The following is a 27550-nucleotide window of genomic DNA, read 5'->3' on the forward strand; positions in this document are numbered from 1 at the left end:
AGCCAGCCACAGGGATACTCAGGAAGCCAAAGATGCCAGTGCTTTAGATTTCCTCAATTTAAAAATAAAGACTTTTAAAAACAAAATTAGGGTAATATTTAAGATAAAATTAGGAACTGCAGTATATAAAAATCTCCTAAATTTTGTTTTTAGGGAAACTCACTTCCAGAAGAAAAATTTCCTGCATTTTTTGCAGCCACTTATGCATGGCCTGAGTGGATTCATGACCCTCTGGATCAACGAAACTGTGGAGCATCCTGGGCTTTTTCAACTGCAAGTAATATTTTTTTTTCCTCCTTTAAAAAATACCATTGATGTTAGATGTGTGATGAAAGTTTGTAATGTTTAGTAATGAAGTAAATTCAGCTTGATGTTCACTTTTTATTAGGAAATAGGAAAATTTAAAATTCCCTCCAAGTTGTCCAAAGTCTTTAAAAGGCAATCTGCACTGTAGAGCTTTGTTTGCTTTTCATAAGTCTGTGTAACACAGGGAGATTTTTTTAAGTTAGAAAGTAGAAAACAAATTTACTAATGCACTTTATAGTAACTGGAAGAGTAATTTTTAAAAAAATCTGCATCCTTTGCTTGCACAACCACATGCTTCACTTGAAAACTTTAAACAGCTAAGCTTTATTTTTTTTAATGTGTATTTAAATATTTGTGCATTAGTCATTTTCCAGTCCTTGCTATTCAAGTGGATTAAGTATAATATTTTCAATAATTTTATGAAAAGAAGACTCTGGAACTGCTCAGATAGTTGTGGAACAAACTATTTTCAAATTCTCTAAGCAAGGAAATGTCAGTAATGCAATTCAACCTCACATGCTACTACCTCTGTAGCGTTTGTGTCATTTTCTCCAAAGAAGCTACAGTGATCAGTTATGTTCATTTTCCTTATACTGCAACAAATCTCAGTGCATATTGGGATATATAAAGATAGAGAAATATTAAGCAATCAGTCTTTATTACTTGATCCAGCCAGTGTGTCCTCACAGGTGCAGGTTTCTGCAACTTCTGTAAATCACAGCAGTAAGAGAAGGAAAGGAGCATTTAGGTCAGTTAATGACAGCTCCCTGCCAAAGCCAGACTGAACACACTCTGCTACCAATATATATTTTCCAGCATAGTTTTAAAAGAGAAAACCAAGAAAGTTTCTAACAGCTCTCCTCACAGATTACTGCAGAGATGAACAGAGCTCCCTGAGGGAAAGACTTTCCAGATATTCAATCTAAATGTTCCCTTTCATGAATGAACCATTTTATTTTAATTCACATAATTATTTTCAATTTTAAACATTATAAGATGCCTTCTCATGTTGTTTAGGTGTATCTAACATTTTCAGCCTGAATTTTCAGTCCTTCTTTTTAAGATTAATTGTTGTTCAGTTAACAGCCAAGCACTACTCTATCATTTTTTCTTATAATGAATAATCCCTATAAGTATTCCAAAACTCTTAAGTAAAAAGCTTTTACACCTATGAAAATAAATTAATTATCATGTGACACTTCTTACAAAAGCACAAAACACAGTTGATGTCTGTCAGCTGCCATCAGCAGATTCACTGTTATGAAGTCTTGTCCAAAGTTCTCTGAAGTTTGTGTTGATTTTGATGGGGGTTTAGATTTCAAGGGTTTTTTTTTTTTTTTACTTTCAGATTAAAAAATGAAGGGATAATAATAATAATAAAAATATAATTTAGGCACAGGTAATGACTGGGATTGGGTCTTAATAATTGTTTCATTGTCACTAGTTAAAGAAAGGAGAAGTGGCTTAGTTTCACATATAAAGTAGGTCTGCCTTTAAAACAGTGCATAAATATATTGGTATAGAACTACATCTATCTGATTGAGTTCAGACATCTGAGATGTCTATCTCAGAAGAAGAATTTTGTGTGATGAGGGAAGGAGGTCCAATGAATCCCACATTTATACATTAATATGAGCATTTCCAAATATTCTTTCCAGTAAAGCCAATACATACTTTCAGTCTTGAATTTTCTTCTTCATAGGATTGTTCATTTTTGCTTTTATTTTTTCTCAAATAAAGGAAGGAAAGGTTGAAAAGAAAGAAGAGAGATTTGGAGATTCAGCTGCAGAGAGGTGGGGGAGTATTTACTTCTTCTGCCAAATTACCCAGAGATGAATGTGCGTTTATAAACATGGTAGAGACTCAGATTAAATTGTGTAAATGCCTCATCTAGTGTTTAGATATATGGGCCTTTATGATAACTAGTAAATCTATAGATTTATAATGTTACAACAAAGCTGCTCATAATGCTTTGCAATTTCACAATCCTCTCTCTCAAAAGTCTGTACCGATTATATCTGTATTGTTTCGTAAAGGTATCCGCACAAAGAGAAAATATTGAGGTCATATTTCTGTCACATATTTCTCTTTCACTATCACCAGCATGAAGTTGTGAGTAATTATTTGGTTTCAATAACAGAAAATTTATTTCAAAACAGGTGTTGCAGCAGATAGAATAGCGATTCGTTCCGAAGGCCAGTTCACAGACAACCTTTCAGCTCAGAATTTGATTTCCTGTGATACCAGGAATCAACATGGATGCAATGGTGGAAGTATTGATGGTGCCTGGAGATATCTGAAAACACATGGGTAAATATTTTATCTATTTGTTTAGATTATTTCAACTTGAACCATTTGCTTAAGTCACAATGTTGCTTGTGTTACAGTGACAATTTCTGACCTTTCAAAAAAAGAGACATTTAGCTCTGTCCTAGGTCTGATTAACTGTATTAATTCATAGAGACTATCACTCTCTCTCACTTACACTTTCTTTAAATCACCTTCATGAAGCCCAGGAACTACAAAGCATTCTCAAAGAAATAAGTGGAGACTATCTTGAATGAGGACTCTCAGTGAGAAAACTCTATCACCTAGCTCCCACTTGAGCCTCGTTACACCTAGATGCTCTTACGAGCTGTAATACAACTGGGGAAAATGGGAGCCTCTCTAACAGCAAGATAAACAAGAAAGGATTTCTTTTTTTTTTTAATGTTAAAGACAATACCAGAAGTGGACTCAAAACTTCTATGGTTCTTGGGATACAGGCTCTTCATGTTAAATAACCTTGAATAAGCCACCAGTTGCATGAGACATTTTGAATATGCAAAAGGATCAAACATTGTCTTTCTACAAAGCAAATTGTAATCATCCCATCCCGAGTTTGTGCCAGAATGCAACACTGTAGCAAGGACTGTTCCTAGGTCCTTCTTCATCAGATTGGACTAAGCAAACTTAACAGCTCTCAAACTCCACATGAACAGCTAGAAGCTTCTTAAAATGACACATAATAATTTATAGATTCACAGAATGATTTAAGTTAGAATGAACTTTTGGAGGTCACCTGGTCCAATGTTCTACTCAAAGCATGACTGACTCTGGAATTAGATCACGCTGTTCAGGCCATGTCCCTGGACATACTTTTAGTATCTCCAACGATGGAGGCTCCACAACCTTTCTTACTCTTGCAGCAGGTCACTTTGTTTGACCATTCTTGTGGTCAAACATTTTTTTTCCTATATCTAATCAACATTTTCCTTAGTACAGCTTGTGACTGATACCTTTCAGCTTTTCACTGGACATTTCCAAGAGTCTTGTTCTGTCTCCTCTACAATCACTTCCTATGTAGCTGAAGACAGTAATTACATCCTATTTTAGCCTTTTCTTCTCTGGGCTGAACAAATCCAGCTGCCTCAGCCCCTTCTTGAATATCATATGCTTCAGCCCCCTGAATGCCTTCCACTGGACTTGCTCAGCTTGTCAGTGTTTTTACTGGGCACCCCATAACTGAACACACTACTCCAGATGTAACCTCATAAGTGGCAATTTGAGGGGAATAATCACTTTTCACAATGTCTTGGCTATGCTCTTGCTAGCACAACCCAGTATTGATTGTCCATGTTTGCTGAGAGGGCTCACTCACTTACTCATCAACTTTCTGGTCATCAGGACCCCAGGTCCTTCTCTGTGAAACTGCTTTCTACACAGCCAGTGCCCTCCCAGTACTGCTGCATGGCCAGTTCTGGCTCAGAGACAGGATATGGCTTCTGCCTTTGTTGAACTTCATGAGGTTTCTGTCACCTCATTTCTCTAGCTTGTTAATGTTGCTCTGAATGACAGCCGCGCATACTAACCACTCCCTACCAATTTGGCATCCTCCATAAATTTACTGAGGGTGTCTTACGTCCCAGTGTTCGGATTGTTAACAGAGATGCAAAACAGAGTTGCCACTGTGTTGACTCCTGAGGAATACCACTAGTAAACAGACACAAGTCACTTTGATCTATCAATCTTTCAGCATGCCAGTACAGTTCAGTTACTGACCTTGTAAGGCACTTACCTAGTCTGATAAACTAGAAGAACACCACAGGAGATCATGTTGAAAACATTGCAAAAGTCAAGATAAATTATATCCAATACTTTTCTTATTCTCCATGGGAGCCAGTCATTCTGTCATGGTCAGATCATCTTATCTTATAATCTCATCATGGTGAAGCATAATTTGCGATGGTAAATATGTGTTGCCTGTTCCCAGTCAATTCCTTGAACTTCATGTGCCCGGAAATGGCTTCCAGGAGAATTTGCAATAACTAGATTTTATGTACTGTATAACTACATTCCAGTTTCTCACATTATCAGAGGGTTTTTTTGTACTTCCTGTTTCATACCAAAAGCTATTTCCTCTCTCACTTTCATACACTCTCATCCCTTACTCTGTCTTTTGATATACCTCATACTGACAGACAGAGAGATCTCAGGTGTGCTATCTGTCAACTTTTAATTTTAGTTAAAAAACAAATAAGCAAACCAACCACGGAAAGAGCAAAAGAATGTCAGATGTGATGCATCGGGTGCCACAGTTGACATGGTAGCCTGGGGATCCAGTTTAGAGACCAAAGCACTGTCATTCACATGGACACAGTACACAAAGTGATCATTCTGCTTTGTTTAAGCATACCAAACTATGTCTGATCTGACAAGGATTTTTAATTGTTATGGGGAGAGTTTACATTGAGTGTTCCTCTGCTTTCTGTCTCAGGGTTTAAACACTAAACTAATTTTGATTGAGGTTTTGAGTGGGAGACCTTTTAGGTGAGTGATTACAGTGAGCAGCAATGCATTCCACCCAGCAAAGGCCCCTCAGCACCTCAGGAGGGTAAAGGAAAAGGCTTCATTTATGAAGAAATTAAAGTTATATCTTAATATTTTAAGTAACACTTTTCTGTAACTAGAAGAAAAGGCTTCTTTTAATCAGTAGCTCATCCTCTTGAGAGTAAATACAACTCTTTCACACTGGACTGTTTGCTTGCCTACCATGTTAAGGACAGGAGCACAAGAATTGACAGTGTAAATAAGATAAGAGATCTGTTTTAATGAGTATTAACTCCACAGCAGTCAGAGCAAGCAGTTGTTTTTAGAGGAAAAGCCCTAAAGAATATAGCAATAGGACAACCTCCTAGTCTTCTGTTCCCTCTGACTGTTATACCTATATGGACATAACCACCATGAACCCATAATAATTATAGAATCATAGAATCATAGAATCATAGAATGGTTTAGGTTGGAAGGGACCTTAAAGATCATCTAGTCCCACCCCCCCTGCCATGAGCAGGGACACCTTACACTAGATCAGGTTACTCAAAGCCTCATCCACCCTGGTCTTAAACACTTCCAGGGAGGGGGCATCTACAACCTCTTTGGGCAACCAAAATTAAATTCCTCGTAAATTTAACCAAAATTAAATTCCTCGTATATCAGAAAGATATGTTTTTTTGCCTGAAGCAGTGTGGTTAGTTGTGCAGTCTGTTCTGCAGAGGCAGTTTAAATACACAAGAATTAGCTTATTTCTGTAAGGAAAGCAAGGCAGGCTGAAGCCATATAATGCACTTCATTACCAACCTAGCTGTACCCACACAGGAGCTCATGCTAGTGTAAACATAAAGATGCCTCTTGCAGCTGACTGAGTAAATAATCTGCAGGGCAATTGTGAGAACCATCACACATTTTTGGAGACTACCTAGATTTACAATAAATCTTCACAGTTCAAGACTATTAGTCATTCATCCAGCTTTCTTCTCCCCATGGAGCCAGCTCTGATAAAGAATCATAGAATAGTTTGGGTTGGAAAGGCCCTTTAAAGGTCATTTAGTCCAATTCCCCCTGCAGTGAGCAGGGACACCTTCAACTAGACCAGGTTACTCAGAGCCCCGTCCAACCTGCCCTTGAATGTTCCTGGGGATGTGGCTTCTACCACCTCTCTGGGCAACATGTGCCAGTGTTTCACCACTCTTATTGTAATAAATGTCTTCCTTATATCTAGTCTCAATCTATCCTCTTTTAGTTTAAAACCATTACCCCTCGTCCTATTGCTAAAGGCCCTGCTAAAAAGTTTATCCCCATCTTTCTTATAGGCCCCCTTCAAGTACTGAAAAGTCTCAATAAGGTCTCCCTGGAGCCTTCTCTTCTTAAGGCTGAACAGCCCAAACTCTCTCAGCCTTTCTTCATAGGAGAGGTGTTCCAGCTCTCTGATTATTTTTGTGGTCTTCCTCTGGTCCTGCTCCAGCAGGTCAATTTCTTTTCTGTACTGAGGACTCCAGAGATGGATGCAGTACTGCAGATGAGTTCTCACCAGAGTGGTTTAGAGTGGCAGAATCACCTCCTTTGACCTGCTGGCCATGCTTCTTTTGACGCAGCTCAGGATATGGCTGGCCTTCTGGGCCATGTAAACATACATATACAACACGATCCTATAGACCTTTGCCTGCTACCCATTCTTATCTCCAATCATTGATTCACCATTGAAGTGCCACACATGAAAATATCTCTGCTTACCTATTTTTATAAACAACATTTCTAAATCTTTATTTTCTTTCCTCAAGTACAAATGATATTTCAAATCCTCTTCCCGTAGTTCCAGACATTAATAAACACCTTAAGGAAAATATCTAAATATCTGTGAGGACAGACACTGGAAGAACACTAGAACGGCTATGCTGGTTCTGCGAAAGGGTCCATCTAACCCAATATTTTCTCTGACAGTGGTCAAGAGCAAATAGGATATTAAAAAAAAAATCCTTTTTGATTTACTGGACTGATAATTGGGTTTTTTTATCTGAAACCAAATAATCCATAACCCTTTACCTTTGACAATAAAAAACATTTGAAATTTATGGTTTAAAATTCTGAAGTTTCTTTTGAATGAGATCTGTTAAATAGTGCTTGCTTCCTCACACTTTCATATGACTTTCATTTTATGATCCAGTATATTGTAATCATTTTTTTATTATGTCCATACTCTGCAACACAGAGAAAGCACATTGATTTTCCATGTAGGCTTGTGAATTTTCACAGCAGGTGTTCAATATTTTTTTAAAGCTTCTGGTTTTCTAATTTCTGAAGTGTTCTTATCTCAGGTTTTTGATAGATTTTCAGGAAAATTGAGTGCTGGCCTAAACTGTGACCAGTGAAGTCAATGGAAGACTTCTACAAAGCTCGATGAGGTTAGGCAGTAGAGACCTGACTTTTCAGAATCACTGAGCACCCAATTAACAGTGAAATCTGCTATAAGTCTGCTAAATTGCTGTTTAACTCTCTCTCTCTCTCTGTCTTCCTCTATCAATTAGAGAATAAATCTGTATTCTATTTCTAGTTATTAATTTTAGGCATTTCAGTCACAAGCCATAATTTAGGAGGAATCAATGTGGTTTGAAAACATCTATTTTATCTGCTAATGGAAATTAAAAGCTTATAGTCTTTAAGAATGAGGAAGAAACATTTCATTCTCAGGTAGTAAAAAGGTTACATAGTTGAATGCAAATACTGCTTTTAATCAGGGCTTGATCCAATTTGTACCTTGGGCTCTTAGTAGTTGTCGGGTATGATAATGATATTATTGTTAATAGTTTTGGCCAACTTGCTAATAACATAATCTAATGTTTTAGATTATGTTCTCATCTCACAATGCAAACATTTAAATATAATAAAACCACATAAATTTCCATTAGATTGAACACATGAAGATGCCTTCTTGTGAATTCTTCCAAGAATGTATGAATGCACCACAGAATTTTGCTGCTTCTCCCTGGATGCTGCTTGCTCCTAGGGGTATTTTTGTATATGTGTATGTATGTGTGCACATAAGCACATTCACATTTATTGCTATTTTTCTTCTATGACTCTTCCATCAAGGTATTCTCCTTTGAAGTTTTTAATATTTACTGTTGTGCTGATGCTTCAGCATGTACCAACTGTTAAATTATTTAACCAGCTGTTAAATTATTTTGATCATGACTGCAGAAACTATGGTTAGTGGAAAGATTCAAAAGTGGCACATAGCTCCAGTGTACCTCTGCATCATTTGATGCTTCACTTGTATTGTCATAGAAGTAAGGGCCATTCATACAGGACCTGTGACAACTCCAGTGGGACAATCCAACTGAAAGGAAAGGAAAAAAAAATCCCTACACCAGGAAAAAAATTATCCTGTTTTCTCCCTCAGAGGTGTTTCTAAATATGCTTGAGGAATAGGTGTCACACCATTCCTTACACTGCATTGTAGTCACTTGCTCCTGCCCTACTTATCCTAGACCATGCTCTGAGGACAGTATTTGCTCGCCTTAACTACCTTGCAGGCCTGATTGCACGCAGCAGCAATCCTTTATTTCTTTTGGAAATCTGTGATCAGTGGTGATTAGAATGATTATGTACATAGAAATAGGAACACTTTATAAACATTACATACGTATATATGTCTAAACTAGTTTTCTTCTACCCAGTAATAGAAACAAAGTATAATAAATTTTAAAATTAGTAATAACAACCCATGTATATTTGGCCTAAACACTTACCACTCCCCATTGGAAATCTGGGAACCCAAAATACCTTCAGACATTCAGAAGAGATTAAAAGGGGATTCCAGTGAGTAGATTTAAGATGTAAGCAATAACAACGTAACAGCCTTAGATGGACAATCCCTTTTCATGTAGACAGAATTACTGCTTTTTGCAGCTCCTGGGTGTGTTGTTTGAGCAGAAAGAATTTGGTAAGTAAAAAGACATTCTCCTCAGAGTCAATTTCGCTACCACCAAATGCTTAATAGGAAAATGACATATCTTATCCAAAGTAGCTGAAGCATATGTGTGCTCATCTTGTAAAAATCCTGACAACTAAGTATCCACAGGCAAACATAATCATCCTCCACATTCTGTGGAAGTATTTTTCAATTCTTCAGATTCAGAAAGTTTAGTATAATTTACAAGGTAATTGAACACATATGTTTTTATAGGACTGCTTATTTTAAAATATTGTGCTTCAGTGAACTATTTAATTCTGTTCTTTAAAAGAACTCCTTTGATAGGTCTCCATGGTATTATCACAGAAATATGTATATTGTTTTGGAAACATCTAGCAGTATAAGGTAGAAAACTAGGGGGTCACATATCTCATAAAAAGATAAAATAATAATTGGAAGATTTAAAGTGCCTTTATTTGAATATTTCAGGTTGTTAGTAAGTGCATTTTAAACAAATGTTTTGTTTGCTTCACTTTATTGAATTAAAAAAGATGCTCAGCTTGTCAGACAAAATGGCTGAAGGATTCAGAGTAAGCTACTTGAAAGAAACAAATTTACTTTATGAACTTTATTTAATTTGAGGTATTGCCAAGGTAAAGAATTAAAACCCCTCCTTACCTTTCCTTGAAACTATCTGTTATTTTCATTACTCTTCTCTATTCTTGGATGCAATGAGGGCTCTTAACCTGTGCTTCAAAGCTCGTTTGATTTAGCACTTTGGAGATTTTCAAATCCAAAATTAGCATGGGTTTAAGTCTCAAGTGTGTTATCACAGCTTCTCTACAAGTGCTCCACTGAAAACATCAGAGTTAAATGCCTTCAAATCTTTAAAGCCTGCAACCAAAAAAGTGTCAGAGAGGTTAAATTTTCTTTATTATTCAAATATTTATCTTTTTTTCATTTAAAATAATAAATACAATTCACGCATTTGCTGTTGCACGTATCTGTACATTTACTGCAGTAACAGTATTAAGCTGTTGGAATTAATAACTGAAGGTTATTCCTTCCTTGGGAAGAATTACCACATTTACTCATATGTCAACAGGATACCAATTATTTTTACCCAAAACTTAAGAAAAAAAATATAGAATTTTTTTTTTATCTTAACAAATATTCATAAAAATGTGATCAAAAGTTCTCTTTATTTTGTCAGAAAAATAGAATGTCAAAGATTTTTTTACCTAAAAGAAATAAAAAGAGTTGTAGCTTTTCATCAACATTCCTGTAGATAAAACTAGAAAATAGTTAATTTCCCTTGAAAGTTTTCTGTTGCAAATATGCCTGTTTCACAACCCATTTTTGCTAAATAGATCCTGTTGACAACATCAAAAATGTATTGATCTTATTCAGTGTGAATTTTCATGCACTATTAATTAGATGAATGTACTAGGTGACAAGTGCTGAAAAAAATTTTTCCATCGTCCAGAGGACTACTGCAACTGAAACTTAACCATAAACGTCATACATGTGAATTGAAGCAAACACCTTCCAGTGGAAGATACAGGACATTCACATTTTTGGAGAATGAGGAACTCTGTATATTTACTTGAAATATAACAGTTGTAAAATAGTTAAAAGCTTGAAATAAAACTGCAGAAATGTTTAAATCAAGTTTCTTATCAACTTTTTTTTTTTATTTATTTTTTTTTCTAATATCTGAACAGAATTGTATCCTATGCTTGTTATCCATCATTTTGGAATGATCATCTGGAGCCATCAGGAGAAAATCACTGTTATGTGTCAAGTGAATATGGAAAAAACTATACAAATGGGCCGTGTCCCAATGCTTTAGAAGAATCCAATCGGTTATACCGATGTGCCTCTCACTACAGGGTATCCTCCAAAGTAAGTTCATGCAGTTAACCCATTGTGTTAACCCATTGTGTTAACCCCCATTTTCCTCCTTTGGGGCTTGAAAATTATCTGGCATGTGGTAATATGTTCAGTTTACTTGAAGACTAGAGCTGTGAATTTTCCTTTATATTGCCCTTGTATTTTCAGAAGAGTTTAAATTCTTTACAGTTTCTCAATTTTATATTGTCTCTTTAAAGGTGCTGCTTTGTGGTCCTATGAGATAGAAAATAAAGTATGCAGTCATAAGTGTATATTGTTGCTTCTTAAACATGTTTCTGAAGACTTTATTTGGTAAACCAAATGATCTCTAGCAGAACTAGTATAATGGTACATTTATACCATACATATATATGTACACAAAAAAAAAATGGGTACGAGTTTTAATTTTATCTAATAGAATGAATTATCTTCCCTTGCCCTCTCTGCTGCTGCTCTCATTTCCCCTCAGGAAACTGATATAATGAAAGAAATCATGGACAAAGGACCAGTGCAAGGTATGGAAAGTTTGGAATATGATAATATTATTATTGAAATAATTAAAGTGCTTATATCAAAATACAAAAAAACATAAATTACATTCCACAGTGGATAAAACAGACATGTGCACTGTAGTTCATCAAGGGACTCAACATTCATATAATGATTGGTGGGCCAGTAGTGCCCCTAAAGGCAGCTACACTGCTTCAGAGTCCATAATGAGTCAAATGACCTAGAGCTGGGTTTGTTGAAAACTTGCACAAAATCTGTGCGCTGGAAATATGACTTTTTCTTGTGGCAGTTCTTTGTTCATTGATGAAATAGCAATTTGAGGCCATGCAGGAGTTGGATGTTAGCAAAGCTCTGCTCTCTAGGGCTGGAATTAATTCCTCCACCGGTGAATGCCAAGCCACCACTCCTGCTCTCCTCTGGAGGCAATACTGAAATGCAGGCGCCCTCCAGCAAATCATTCAGTGCTGGAATACTCACAGAATTGCTTCTTTCAGAGCTCAAATGCCTTTTTTGATTGTAGAGGGCTAGCAATATTAATTTTTTTTCTTCTGAACCTTGCAACAAAGATCTCTTAGAGAAATATAGAGACTTCAGCAGGGAGTGAGGGACTGCAAAAGAGTTGTTTAGCCTTAATAGTCTCAGTTTGCAGCCATGGATGGTGCTGGTAGCACCTGCAAATGTAGGTTTCTGCTCACACCCTCAGGCTAGTGCAACTGGAGATGTTGAGGGATGTGGAGTTTAGGGCGATGGGGAAAGGTCATAGTGCAGGATGTCCATCCCTCTTGGATGGATAGACAATGCAAAACTAAAACATTTTACTTCAGGAAACTCTGCATTTCTACTGTCCTCAATTATATAATGAATTATCATAACCTTCAATTTATTATTGAAATGGTCTTGATTATTAGATTTAATTAATTTCAGTGCATCATGGAGCTGAAATTACTTCTTAAAGCTCTTTACGTGGGCAGTTGTAATTAATCTGAAGCTCAGACTTAACAAGACCAATACTATCAGTCTTTTTGTTATGCTCAAGTTTTTTTGCTCAAGGAAAATATTTTTTTCCATGTTATACTTGATCTAGAAGTTAATACAGTATTTTCTGATGGTTTTAAGAAAGTAAAAAAATTAAAGTCCTCAAGATAAATTTTCAAACCTCTCTCTAATATCACATTCCTAGTCCATGTGTACACAGTTTGCTGAACTGATCTGTCAGTACTGAATCTTCCACAGAAAATATTCTTTATTCAGATATTTGTCAATGTTTTTTCTATTAAAGTATCTGTATCATGTTAAGGTAATGTAATATCTGGAAAATCAAGATCTAAAGAAGAGTGTATAACTGACAGTGTATAACACCGAGTGAAATCACTTTCCATTTTTTCTTTTTGCTATAATGAGATTTTTAAATGAGTCACAGCTATGACCCAATAATTTATCAGTGATTCACTCTTCTGTCTTCCCATACTACAAACACAACCAGGGCATAAATCTAATTTTAAAACCATATCATAATTTTTTTTTCAAAACATCCTGCAAATTATCTTCAGCTACTGAAAGAGATTTTTTTCATTATTCATTCACTTGTCACTCCTCAAGAACTTACAAAGTGTTTATAACCAATTTTATCTAATGTACTAATTAATGTTTAATAGTTGGAAAGCATTCAAGATCCTTCACAGATCATGGTGTAGAAAGTTATTCAGTTTAATGATGAATGTACTTGGATTTTGGGGCATATTCAAAGTTAAGAAAAAAACCCATATTTTTTAACAATTGTGAAACAGAAGGTGAAGGAATGAAATTGAAAAATTTCAGTTATACAGCTTTCAAATTTGAATGACAATTTGTCTCTGACATATGTCATTGTTTTATACAGCACAGGAACAGAGCAATTAGCACTTTCAGATGCAAGTGATGAAACACTAGTTTTTAAAAAATTCAATTTTCAAATAAACATAGTGAAGGTTCATTAATGCTTTGAAAAGATTCAAATGTCAATCTAATATTGACCACTCATCTTTTTTTTAAATGGACTTCAGGAAATACTCTGATATAGTGATGACATAGGAAAAACAATTATTTCTGTCACATTAGTCAATTTTAACCAAAAGAAAAGCTAACACATTGTCAAGACATCAAAGTTTTGACCGTACAAAATTATAACTTCAGCTACCTTGATCTTGGAAAAAAGGTGTATTTAATTTGCTGATACAACCAAAATCTGGAGAAAGAACTAGGCTACATTAATGTTGGGTGCTATGCTTCTTTTTGTAGCAACTACTTTTATTTTTTTGTATCTTCATATATTTTAGAGACACAAATACTTATTTAAGAATTTTTAGGAATCTGTAGTGGAATGAATCTTATAATCTGCTGCATTTATATGCATAGATCTGACAGTTCAGCATGGCTGAGGTAGCTCATGACTGAGCTACAGTCAACCCAAAGAAAACTGGTACCTCTTCTGATTCATTAATAATTAATCCATTTTGGAAAATGCAAAGCCTCTTCTACATGGGAAGGAACAGAGCTGGCTGGTGAAGTCTGATCATCTCATCCTGTCCAAGTCACAGTCCATTATCAGGACAAAGTCACTGAATAAATGAAAATATCTGTTTGATTTTAAATTATTATCTCTCTGTCTGCTCTACACATCGTGTACTCAGCTCGCTTAATTCCAAATACTGTATCATTATTTAGCTCCTGATTGCAGGGTACATATATAGATGTATACATACACATAAGTAAATATCTGTACATATATGTACAAATATATACATATCTACACATGCACACTAAATGTAGATATAATACGCAATCATGGATAACATTCTCTCATGTAGAGTAAAGTTATTCTGGAAACACACTTCAAAATTTTCTATTTAATTTCAGTGGAAATAAGATAGGTATGATGTTTCTTCACAGTGTCAAGAATGTGTTTGATTTAGAGTTGATGATAAAGAATAAATTATTTTCTGAAACTGAACATACAGACTTTGATTTTGAAAAACAATGTGATTTAGAAATGAAACTACCTTTTCCTGTCTCAACCTGACAATAGATGAGATCCTGTAACCTCAGTCCTTCCGTGGGAGAAGTAAATTTTTCAGTCCTTGCACTCACCCCTTTTTCTTTGCCTTCCTTTGGCCACAACATCAAAACAAGATCCAGGGAAGCCTCTGCAATAATTATTTGAATGGTTCATCCTCTTCTCTTCTGATAACCTCACTTGAATGAAGACCAGCAAGAGTCTTCTTCCCCTTATCGATTCCCTTGTACCTCTTTAAATCTCCCTCTCCAAAGGTTACTCTGCAGCTCGGAAACATCAACAGCTGGTATTTCACATGGTGGTATAGGGACATCCACGGGGGTTAAACTCTTAGCTCTATACACTGGTGAGCCTGGGGGCAGAGGGAGAGGGGAAACCTTTGCAGAGAGCTCTAATGGAGTCCTGAGCTTGCAGCTAGAAGCTAAGAATAAAGTCTGTGCTATTTGACACTTGGTCTGTTGCTGTCGATATGTGTGAGCTCTGGTTCTGCAGGCAGCTCATCAGAAGCTGTAAGATTATTCATTAAAAGCATTTAACTTTTTTTCTGATTTGACTCACATAGCTCTCCCTTAGACTTCCCACCTAGGTGCATCACAGATGCTTATTCCCCATGTGTTGCTATTGGCATACATTTTTTATGTGAGCAACCTCATTAACAAAGTATATTCTTAGCTAGGTTTCCGGGGCAAATGAGCTCATTTGACCATGTTTTGAGCTGTTCTCTTTTATCTCCTAAAATTTGTGAATATTTTCTGTTTTCAGTCAAGTATCATATAGGCCAAGAGGTTGTAAAGATAGTTAATTTCCTTCGAGTTTATGAAAATATTCAGGGAGGAAAAAGAAATTTGAAAGTGTAAGACAGAAAAAAAACTGCAGCATGAGCTCACCTTACTGGATACCACAGATCTACACCAGACACATATGTTTTAAATGCTCCAAGCACATAAAAATGGTCAATAAAACTTGTACTTTATGGGACTCCCAAGGTGCAAGACTTTAGGAAACTAGATTTCACTAATTACGTTCCAAGCTGTGTGGCAGTAAGACTGTTAAAATTATAAGGTAAAAGTAGGTTGGAGTTGAGCTTGTATTTAATGTTTCTGATTCACTGGAATCTAAAAGTAATGTAGACTTGGAAAATATTTTCATTTCTCTGGATCCGGTAGCCCACTATATAACAAAGCAAATGGTACTAAGGTGGTAGAACAAGTGGGGAAAAGAAACACAAAACATTTTTATTAAAAACCAAGTGAATTATATTCCTAGGAAATAATGAATAGACATAAAATGCAAATTGTAATCTTCATTCTCTTGCACAAAATTTCCAGTTCTTCAGCTCTTTGGCTTTACATTTTTATGGACAAGAAGGTTTTTTTCCCACACTTCTATCTGAAAGTCAGGATGAACTTATATACAGACAATGTAGTTTTCGATAAGGAGATTGCTGTGTACTTAATGACTTCTGTCTGAGATTCAGAAAAAGACATACTTATCACTCAACCATATTTCATAGGATATACATTACCTGTTAAATACTTTTCTTGAATATGCAGGTGCTTGTCAGAACTGAGGATTTTATAAATGAGCCTTGAGAAGATTTGTTTTATTGAATTGGATTTTGCTGAAATTGAGAAAACTTACGTAGGCCTATATGAGGCTTGCTGTATTGGAAGAAGTCCATGATAGGGAATTTCCATGACAGGAAACCCAATTAACTTGACAAGAGACCTTTGAGAGAACTCTGTTGGAATATTTCCCTCAGTTCATTCACAGCAGGGAACTTCTGAGCAATTAGTGAATGTAGTGTAATTACAAAGTACCATTATGCAGTCCAAAACACAATGAAAATCTCCCTGGTAAAATACAAGGAGCAAACAAGAATAGAAGCAGTATTTACTGACTATGCTGATTTTTGCCTGTTGTTTTTTAGCTATAATGAAAGTGTATGAAGATTTTTTCCTTTACAAAGAGGGAATCTATAGACGCACCCAGAAAGCAGGATCTAAGTGGAAAACTCATTCAGTCAAACTCCTCGGGTGAGTAAAGCATATTCTTTTACCCTTTTCCTCTGCCAGTCATGAACGTAATAAAATGTCAATGACCATTTTGGAACCCAAAGGTTTCACTGTCAGAGGTGGAACACTGTTAGCTCCCAAGAGAAGATTGTTGTTTCATTTTCACATATCTGAGAATTTTGAAGAACATTAGAGGGAGGTACAGACCCATCATCTTTTAAGCTACTCTAACATTTGTTCTAGAACTTCAGATATACTGGTTGTGGAATAAAATGTTTTGCTGAGTATTCACAAATAGTCCATGTACACATCGTGTTGTGAAAAAAACCTGACACAATTTCCTCCAAACATGCTCCCAAGCAGAACGCAAATGGAAACAAAAAATTTTCAGTGGCCTCCTAATTAACAAGCATAGCTTACTGGTACAGCAGTCTGAGCTCCCTATGCCCCAAACAGAAATCAGCTGCTGCTAGGATGCTGCAGATTTTCTTTGGGATGCACAAGGAACACACACTCAGGACTGAAACTGCTGCAGAAGAGTGTGTATATTATACTAGTGGATTTCCCCTCAAATGTAGACCAGTGTTATTATATTAAGATGACAAATATCTAATAATGCATACACTCAAATTACAGAACACAGCACGGGATTTTATATGGAGGGAATATAAAAGGCTGAAATTATTAAATCACTGAGCAAGTAGTTACACAGAGAAATTACTGGAGAGTCTAAAACAATTGTCTTATAGATGATTTAGAATATCAAATAATATATGATTCAGGCCTGTGCTAGGAAAATTACTGAGAGTATCTCAATACATAGTTCAAGAAAATGAAGTCAAAAAAATAAAGTGCATTTTGTGTTTGTGATCTTAGTGAAGATACCATTGTAAAAGGACATGAAAATGCCTATGGTTGTGGAAACTACTGGCTATGAATTACAAGAGTGTGTCTGATAGTGGCATAGCAGCAAAGAGAGGCAGCAGGCTTATGCAAGACCATCCTTGACCCTATATTATTGCAAAAAGTATTGACTCAAACTAGTAGAGGAAGAGCTCCTGAAGTATGCTTATAGTGAATGTTGTGAAACAATGAAAGATAAACTGGAAGTTAGTGTTGAAAAATGGAGGACTGGATTAGGAAAAGATGTTTATGAAGGTCAGCCAGTGTGTATCAGTTTATGTGTATGTATTTCTGAAGGGACATGAGAAACCAATAAAATTAGACAGTAAAATTTGCAATGTAATTTGAATGCCTCAGTTTAGGGATGAACTGCTGTGAGGCTGTGAATACAGGTGTTGGGTTATGAAGCGTGCTTGGTGCAAGCATAGGTTGGTGATAGCCATTCCCTTAGACATGCTGCCCCAAATGTATGCTGAATAACCTGCCCAGGTGAGTGATTAAGCTAGAATGGCACAGGGGGACAAAGTGATGGCTGAAGAGGGAGAGAGGAGGAGGGCTATGAATGTGCTAAAGTGGATGCTGATTTAAATGGGGACTGATAGGCTGTGCAAGGAAAAGATAGCAGCCCTTAGGCAAGGATCGCTCATGAGCAAAAAACTGAGAGCCCTGACAAACTTGCAGCTCCCCGGAGAGCGCTGTGTTTGACTGGTCAGTGCAAAACTCTGAGTAGGAGGAAAGCCAGGTGGTCTGACACACTGAAGAAGCACATGAAAAGTGAAAGAAAAACAAGAAAAATGAAGTCAATTATATTTAAGAAACCTCAGCCTGGTTGGGAGTTGAATATGTGGGAAACACACTTACTAACTTTCATTGAACATTGCTGAAGTATCCAATAGATCCAACAATATAAAAAATTACTCATCTTTTTAGTTTCTAATGTATGAGTGTTCTGAACTCTGAGATTATGCCATATAAAGTATTTGCAGAGCTGTTTAACTGTGAAGACTGAATTCAAGTTTGACAAGTTGGAGGCTGTTTGAGCCAAAGACTAGCTGTGCTTGAGTTTCCAGCATTGGTAAATTCAGAGGTAGAACATGAGTCTGGACCATGAAGTCTGAAACACTCTTTTGTATAGATTTTAATGTTTTCAGGATTAAGATGTTACTTTTTTGATATCATTCATTAGTTTGAATTAATTTGAATGTAAAATATGTGGCCCAGGTATAAGCTCTTTGCCACTCACCCGTAGCTTGGGGACTGTTTTTTTTTGAGCAAACTCTTTGACCTAAATAAAAAACACATGAAAATCTCATTTAATCTTGGACTTCAAAGAAAAATATTGATGATTATTTGCATTCTGCTTGGCTGAGATGGTTCCTGGAGACACAAAAAGGAGAAGAGACATGCTGACACACAGGGTAAAAAATGAAGTTTTCTGTGCACTGATTTTTACTGTAGTCTAATTTTTTACTTATAACCCCTTCTGTAAAAGAGATTCAATATTTGTAAAATGCAGCTATAATAATGAATGACCGTACTGAATTGATATTTGTAATATCTCAGAAACATTTTTGAGAATGCCTTAAACTGTACAAGAATTGTACAACATATAAAGTGATGGAGTCATAAAATGGAAATAAATTTTGGTGGAGCTTGCAAGAGCTATTTGTACAATTCCAGAAACTGCCTAATTCGTCATTGTATCTTAAGGATTGTAAATGCATTGACTGACTTCCTTTGTTCTGCAACTTGAAATTTCTATTTATTTTATACCATTTGAAGGCTTCTTATTTATAAAATCAGCTCTGGTAGGACTGTAAGTCTACCTCCAGTGAGATACTGTGTGACATCAGGCTCAGGGAGAGAATGGGACAAGACAAAACAGCATGGAAGCAGGAGAGGAAAATGTGGAACAACCAGGCGGAGGATGCTGCAGGTAGCAGACCATTTGGGTTTGATCATAGTCTCTAAGGAAACTGAAATAGACTTTCAGAAATCTGAAGGCAGGATGAACTAACCCCACTGACAGTTAGAGAGTAGAAACTCTCAAGTAGTTTCTGTGTCTGTATTCCAGAGACAGTGAGGTAAGCAGAAAAAGTGAGTAACGTAGACTGGGATTCATAACAGCCAAGTTTTGATGTGTAAAAGTTAGATTCCTATGTCTCTGCTAAGCAGCTATGGTTCCCTTTATCTTCCCTTTATCTGCTCTATCCTAGGTATCTATCTTAAGGTGAGTTGAATTGCTTTGTTGGATCTTTTTTCTCTTTGATGACTATAAAAGAACCTGTGTGGATAATACCAGACTTACCCAACAAACATTAAAATATCTAGGTTAGACTAGGTTAATCCCACTTGTAATGGCATCATAAAATAGCTTAAATAACAAAATGACTCTCTGACTGGTACATCATATTTATGGTAAGATAATATCTTAAAAATGTCTTGCATATATATATTTGTTTATATGTACATACACACGCACACCATGTGTATCTATATGCATATACACATCAAATTACAATTTATAATGACACCAGAATGAAAACAAGCTAAAGAGGCACAATGAAACTGCAAATAGTAAGTTTGACTAAGGAAGAAAAATTGGTTAAAGTTTGGTAAATTTCACATTTTCAGCTGCACTCTGTTATTTTAAGAAGACTAATGACTGAAAAATAACATATGAACCTGTAGAGTCTCAATAACAGCAGACTGAATTCACACCAAAGATTAACTTGGTAGCAGATTTATCTTTCAGAACTATACATTTAGCAGGACCTGTAGCGATAGGACAAGGGAAAATATTTTTATACTAAAACCTGGTAGATTTAGACAAGATGTAAGGAAGATATTTTTTACACTGAGGGTGGTGAAACATTGGAACAGGTTGCCCAGAAAAGTGGTAGAAGCCCCATCCCATTCAAGGTCAGGTTGGATGGGACTCTGAGCAAACTGATCTAGTGGAAGGTGTCCCTGCTCACTGCGGGGAGGTTGGACTAGATGACCTTTAAAGGTCCTTTCCAACCCAAACCACTCTATGATTCTATGGTTCTACGTTTCTATGATTCTGTGATTCTATGATTTATGCTACAGTTGCTGAACAAACTTGTCAAGTCTATTCTACACCAGATTATCTGTAGAATTAGTGCATCTGGTTTTTTTAATATTCTTTTTCTTCTACTCCTTTGTCTTTCTTAGTTCCACCTAGGAAAAGACAACAGAAGAGAAATGTATTGTCCACAGGGAAAGAAAACATGAGGCTCATTTGTTGATGGCGTAAAGATGCCAAAGTCTATTCAGTGTAGAGGAAGTACATTGGCATAAATAGCTACAGTTCTAGTTTAAATATATCTCTTTTCAAAGTTAGGCATAGTAAAGCAAAGTATCCATCATTAGTGTCTGCAGCCTGTTCAGATAGATTCCCTCTCAGACTCATTCCTCTGCATCACTTCAGTATCAGGATATCTGATCAATACCTTCACTCAAAAAGCTGTATCTGCTGATCCTCTCATGCTGAAAAATTCAGAAAGGCCCCAAAGCCCAAGTCTGGCTACAATCAAATCTATGGACTGTCACCTTAAGGCTTGGAGGGGACAAGAATAATTTTATTAGAAGTTTGAGGTATTGTTTCATGAACAATATAGATTTTCAGATGGTTGGAATGTGCTCAGAATGACAAAGGACTTTCATAAGAGGACATTGAGAGATCTACATTAATTGGAAACACATTTCCCCTCTATCTTTTCAGTGATTCACTAGAAGCTTTAAATTCAATGGTGCACCAGATTAAATGGCATTGAAACATCTATGCCCTGAAAAAAAACATTAATGGAATGTTTCTTACCACAAAAAGCCACACAAATGGTGATAAAACTGACATGTGAGGCAAAAACTTGTGTTTTAGCATTGAGGGGATAGCCAGACAGAACAATAGGACTCTAGGATTTAATACACAATTAAATGATTCACCCGTGCACAGTCCAATGGCTTAAAAAAAAATTACTAGTGACTACTGTTAGTGACATCTCAGGTTTTGGCTTTGAAGACATTGTTTTTCTCTTCATTATCCTCTTCATTTTTCTTTGCTAGAACTTAGACTCAGAAAAACAACAAACTAGCAACATCTGAAACCACCAAAAGTCATGACCCAAATTTTTTTCTAAAGAAGCCTTGGGCTGAGTTCCCTTTATCTTTCATGGGTGAAAAAAAAAAATCTACTTTTTTGTTGTCAGACAGTCAACATCAGATATTATAGTTTACAAATTGAACAGCAACACTCAAAAATATTTTTCAGCAAAGAGAAATACCTTAGAAGATCATGGGGAACAGATACACAGTGTCTGATAATTCTTGTAGTCAAATCCATGAGACTGTCTCTCATATAATTAATTATGGTAGATTTGTGGAAATTATTTAACTATTGACTAACTGTTAATTTGACTCATCTGTCATTCTGAAAAGTCCAGGCAAAACCACAGTTTCAAGTTCCAACAACTTTTCTGAGAAGTTTTGTCTCACGGAGAACACCAGTCAGTGACCCTAACCTTCTTCTTATTAATAAAAGATTAAGAACTAAACTTTTGTCTAACTGAGTAGGCGAAAATCCTAGTCTGAAAAGTTCTGGGATTTTGTGTTACAGCACTAAAAATAGGATATAACCTGCAAGTTGTGTCTTTTTTGTCTGGTAGCATTGCAAAAGTTGTACAACCAAGTCCAGGAAAGAATGTGAGATGAAAAGTTTCTGACAACATGTATTTCTGTCCCACTGTTTTTATCTGGAGAAGGAGGTCCTATGAGCCTTTGACGAAAGCAGAACTTTGATATTAAAATAAACCAGGTAAAGATGAGAGGGACTGAGTAACCTTTGTATTCTGTTGCTGTGTATAGATGGTCTATGGGAAGACAGTATTTTTGCCCAAGATTTTGTTGTTTGTTTGGCCAGTGTGGTGACAGCAAATTAGCAATGCCTGTGTAGAAAACATAGTATTAGAGATACAGATGAGTCCAGATGATTTGTTAGTGCTGAATATGGTCAGCATTTAGGTGGGATAAATTAACTTCAGGAAACATCCTTCTCTGATAGTGGAGAGTGGTTCTTTCACCGATACAAATGTCTCAGTTTGTCTCAGTTCCCTAAAGTTGAATTGGAAGAATTTGGACTTCACCAAGTTTGATCACCAGCTTTTTTTTTTTTTGGAGATGGAAAGTCTCAGAAATATTTCATTAAATAGATAACTGTGGAAATCCCATGGTTTATGTGTCCTGGAAGCCAAGAGGGCAAACTGCATCCTGAGACGCATCAAACACAGCATAAACAGCTGGTCAAAAGCGGTGATTATCCTACTGTATTCAACGTTGGTGTGGCCCCACCTTGAATGCTGTGTGCAGTTCTAGGCCTTTGATCCATTTGTAGAACCATAGAATCATAGAGTCATTTTGGTTGGAAAAGATCTTTAAGATCACCCAGTCCAACTGTAAACCTAACACTGCCAAGTCCACCACTAAACCATGTCCCTAAGCACCACATCTACACATCATAAATACCTCCAGGGATGGTGACTCAACCACTTCTTTGGGCAGCCTGTTCCAGTGCTTGACATCCCTTTCAGTGAAGAATTTTTTTCCTAATGTCCAATCTAAACCTCTCCTGATGCAACTTGAGACCTTTTCTTCTTGTTCTATCGCTTGTTACTTGGGAGAAAAGACCAATGTCCACCTCACTACAGCCTGCTTTTAGAAGGATGTGAAGGTCCTTGAATGTGTCCAGAGGAGGGCAACAAAGCTGGTGAAAGGGCTGGACGGAATGTCCTATGAGGAGTGGCTAAGGACTTTGGGTTTGTGTAGTTTGGAGAAAAGAAGACTGAGGGGCAACCTCATTGCTGTCCACAGCTTCCTGGGGAGGAGACAGGGAGAGGGAGGTGCTGACCTTTTCTCCCTGGGATTCTAGAATGCATGGGAATGGTTCAAAGCTGTGCCACGGGATGTTTAGACTGGGTATTAGGAAGCATTTCTATACCCAGAAGGTGGTCAAACACTGGAAAAGGCTTCCTAGAAAGATGGTCAATGCCCCAAGCATGTCAGTGTTTAAGAGGCATTTGGACAATGCCCTTAACAATATGCTTTAGCTTTTGGTCAGCCCTGAATTGGTCAGGTAGTTGGACTAGATGATCATTGTAGCTCCCTTCCAACTGAAATATTCTATTCTAAGTTTATTGTTGCAGTTGTATTGGAGGTTATATAAGTTTTTCTTGTCTTATTTGACCTAAAGATCTCTGTGAATGCAGCAGTTGAGAGAAATTAAAATATTTGAAAAAAGAAAAAAAAATAGGGAAAAACTGATAAAGCAATATATGAGTAAAGACCATAATCTTGAAACCAGAATACATATGTTTTTTTTATATATCCTCCATGTAGGCCATTTTTTTACAAATTCATTGCTTCTTTATATGAAGATAGACTGTGACATAACCCTGTCTTCTATGCACTTCCACTCTAGAAATTCAGGGAGGAGCCATTACAAACAAGCAAACAAATCAGAGGCAAATCTTAGATTTATTCCTATAAATCTGGGAGTTTTACCAGTGATGTCAGTGAATCCAACATTCAACCTACAAACTGTATAACTTGGAAACTGCAACTGTCAGTTGAAAGGGTTGAAAAAAAAAAGAAGTGATTTAAAATAGAATTTTGCTGTTTGAGTATTTTTGATTGGTAGATGGGGACTGTACGTATGTGAAAAGATTCTGTTCTAGATATCAAATGTTGAATGGCGTAAGTCAGATGATGCAGAATGGTGATTCCTAAAGCACTGGTGTTCAGCAAACAGTTTTAACTCCCCAGCTAATCCAAAGCACTGACCTCCACTAATATCAACAGATCTGCAGGAATTAACGGCTTGAGAACTAAGATCTTTCATTCTTCTTTACTTTTAAGGCCTTATTTATTTTTAGTTGATATCTTCAATCTTAAGGAGTCAGTTTGTACAACACTATCTAGTACAGTCTTCAGATATCTTTGCTATATTTGCTGTTAACAGCATTTAACCTACAAAGTTGAATGTAAGCAAGCTAGAATCTAGTTTCTGTTCTCCTAAAAAATACCTCAGTTTTGAAGCCACTGCTGATAACCCTTTTTGTTTTGTTAGGTTGTATTTCTAGCTTTTTTACTGTTTTTTTTTCAACAATATTTAATTATCAACAATATTCAATTATCAACTACTATGTTTTTTTCTGAAAATTTTCTTTATACTTCTCTTGTGAAGTTCACCTTCATTGCAGTGATGCAGTTTAAGAAAAAGAAACTAGGAAATATTAAAACAAAACTAATTTCCATTATGTGGAATACTGCCTGCCTCTTCTTCCAAAGGTCATAAACTCTCCTTTTTTTTCATAGAATCATAGAATGGTTAGGGTTGGAAGGGACCTTAAAGATCCTCTAGTTCCAACTCCCCTGCCATGAACAGGGATACCCCCCACTACATCAGGTTGCTCAAAACCTCATCCAGCCTGGCCTTAAACACTTCCAGGGAGGGAGAATCTACAGCTTCTCTGGACAACCTGTACTAGTGTCTGACCACCCTCACAGTAAAGAATTTTTTCCTAATATCTAATCTAAATCTACCCTCTTCCAGTTTAAAGCCATTATCCCAAGTTCTATCGCTACCTGTCCCTGTAAAAGTCCCTCCCTAGCCTTCCTGTAGGCCTCTTTCAGGTACTGGAAGGCCTGCAGTATTCATACCATATATACCTAGCTAACTAAGGTGCGCAGTGCAGCTTTTACTCATTGAACTACATCCAGACGATTTCCTTGTAACTTCTGCCCCAAATGTATACAAAGTGGGCTTTAGCAACTCAGGGCACTGTGCAGTTCAGCTACAACTACACAATTATCAATTCCTATCACCTGGCAGATGGGGACAATCTCTTGTGTGGTTTCATGGATTTTGACACAACATTTAGCATGTCCTCAAAGATGTCAGAGGCATTAAGTAAGTCTACAGGTCATCCCTCACACTGTGCTGTAAAATAGATTACGTTGTCAGCAATTTAATCTGAGCTGAGAAGGGCTGGGAACATTTTCAGCCCCAACTCAACAGCTATTTTTGTAAAAGTGTTGGATGAGTTCTTTAACAAAAATGTTCCTAGGGATCTTCAGCTGAATTGAAGAAATGTGTTCACATTAATTTCAATAGTCCTACACAGTTCAGTTCAGTTCAACTGGTAAGCTCTCCAGAGGAGAAATTCTGTCAATGAAAACAGATTTTTACAATGACAAACTAAAACTACACTTGTGTTAAGTTTTTCTAGTCCCTAATAGCAATTTGTCTTGTGGCTAACAGGATACTTATCTTCATCTTCATCATCAGAGTTTGTTATTTCAACATGGAGATATCTACCAGTCATGCTTTGTTCTGATATTAGTATTAGGACAACTAACTAAGACAAGATTTTGTTTTCTGGTTGCTCGTTTAAAGTTACAATATATGAACATATGCATCAAAGGTCTCACTACTGCCATCTTTTGTAACAGATGGGGAGCACTAGCTGGCAAAAATGGACTGGAACAGAAGTTCTGGGTAAGCGAATCTTTAGCACTGTGTTTGAAAGTAGAAGAAAAACAACTAAAACCAACTTCTTTTCTTCCATTCTCTCTCTCTCTGTGTATTTTTTCCCTTCACCTTATAGTCTTCTGCATTATTTTATTCCCTTTCTGGCAACTTTTATCATGCTGACCTTTGAACTATAGCATCATCTACCTCAATTTCAAAGCCTATTTCATCTTTTCTCCCATCTATATTTGTTTCTTTTCCTATGTTGTCTTCTCTGTCTCAAATTTTATTCAAATTCTCGAATGTGATTCAAACTTTCCATGAAGACTCAGTTCTTTTTGATACCCACAAATGAGACTCAATAAAAATAATCAATATTATTTGTTAAAACATTTCGAAAAGGCAAGCTATCTATTTAAACAGCATTGGCAAATGCTATCCAGCTATCAGAAAAAACAAAACAAAACAAAACAAAACATTGGCTTTCAGCCATTTAAAGTAACTCAGATTTTATCACTTTGATTATGATTAACAGCTCATTTCATTATTCCTGTGCTCAGGAGAATGTAATTTGGAGCTTACATAGCTGATAGAAAGGCTTATGGTAGGCAGTTTCATTGACAACGAGAGCAAAACTTCTACTGACTTCACTAGAAACTAAATTGCTCAATCTGTCAATAGCTACCTGAATGAAAGCTAATTTAATAAAAGTCAGCTTTTTCATATTTTGGTCTCTCTTTAACAGAGCAGTTGTAATTGGAATTTTGACCATTGTTGTTTCAATCACCACTTTATCCAGCCAATAGCTGAATTATCTAATGATTTCTGCTTCAATTTGTCAAACTCCCTTGTAGAAATAGTATTCCATTTATATTAATTCTGGTTTTGGAACTGAAATTTTGATCAAAACAGAAAGGAACAAATTATTAGGAACCAGAAAAAGGTGCATTCTGATTCTCAGTGAACCAAATCTGAGGAACTCTAATTCTTAAAAAGGAAAGTAACACCAAAAAAGAGATTAATTTTGCATTTTACACCTTGTACTTTTAACTACTACTTTAAAATTAAAATTGATTTTTTTTCCTCTTTGTTTTTCTTTAGATTGCTGCAAATTCCTGGGGAAAATATTGGGGAGAAAATGGTTATTTTAGGATTCTACGTGGACAAAATGAATGTGATATTGAGAAGCTCATTCTAGCTACTTTGGGATAGCCATAGTAATACAATTGTATAGTACCATACTCTGCTTTACCTTTCCATTGTTGCATATTGACTCTTTCTAGAGAAGTAAAAATGTTTTCTCTGTAAGTTACCTTGCTTTCTATTATGGCTCATTGGGGCTTCCTGACTTGAACATACTGCAGCCATCACAGCAATCTCAGATCTCACCTGGTACAAACACTCCTTTATACCAATAGCAAGTTGTATGCAGGACTATGGAAAACCTTGGTGTTACATGGAGTATGAAGTTCCCTCCTCTGTTATTTACATGTCACCACAATTTTGTTATATTACTAACTGCTGAGTCAACAGTGTCTGAAATAAACGGAGTTATATTGTTAATATTAATCTCTTTACAATACATACTCTGGTCATAA

The 27550-nt window shown here is 36.3% G+C and overlaps 1 protein-coding gene across 1 annotated transcript in view; it reads left to right on the plus strand.

The window, feature by feature from the left end:
• The window catches only part of TINAG (tubulointerstitial nephritis antigen), a 43014-nt gene extending 15758 nt beyond the window's left edge, over positions 1 to 27256 (plus strand). Inside the window, exons 5-11 of the mRNA XM_010178025.2 lie at positions 154 to 277; positions 2466 to 2616; positions 10759 to 10939; positions 11397 to 11442; positions 16420 to 16525; positions 25934 to 25979; positions 27054 to 27256. Of these exons, the coding sequence (XP_010176327.1) occupies positions 154 to 277; positions 2466 to 2616; positions 10759 to 10939; positions 11397 to 11442; positions 16420 to 16525; positions 25934 to 25979; positions 27054 to 27164 (765 nt within the window). The 3' untranslated portion in view covers positions 27165 to 27256. The remainder of the gene's footprint in view (positions 1 to 153; positions 278 to 2465; positions 2617 to 10758; positions 10940 to 11396; positions 11443 to 16419; positions 16526 to 25933; positions 25980 to 27053) is intronic.
• Positions 27257 to 27550: the final 294 nt, after the last annotated feature.

Source organism: Antrostomus carolinensis, unplaced genomic scaffold, assembly GCF_000700745.2.
Source record: "Antrostomus carolinensis isolate BGI_N321 unplaced genomic scaffold, ASM70074v2 scaffold12291, whole genome shotgun sequence".
Lineage (NCBI taxonomy): Eukaryota > Metazoa > Chordata > Aves > Caprimulgiformes > Caprimulgidae > Antrostomus > Antrostomus carolinensis.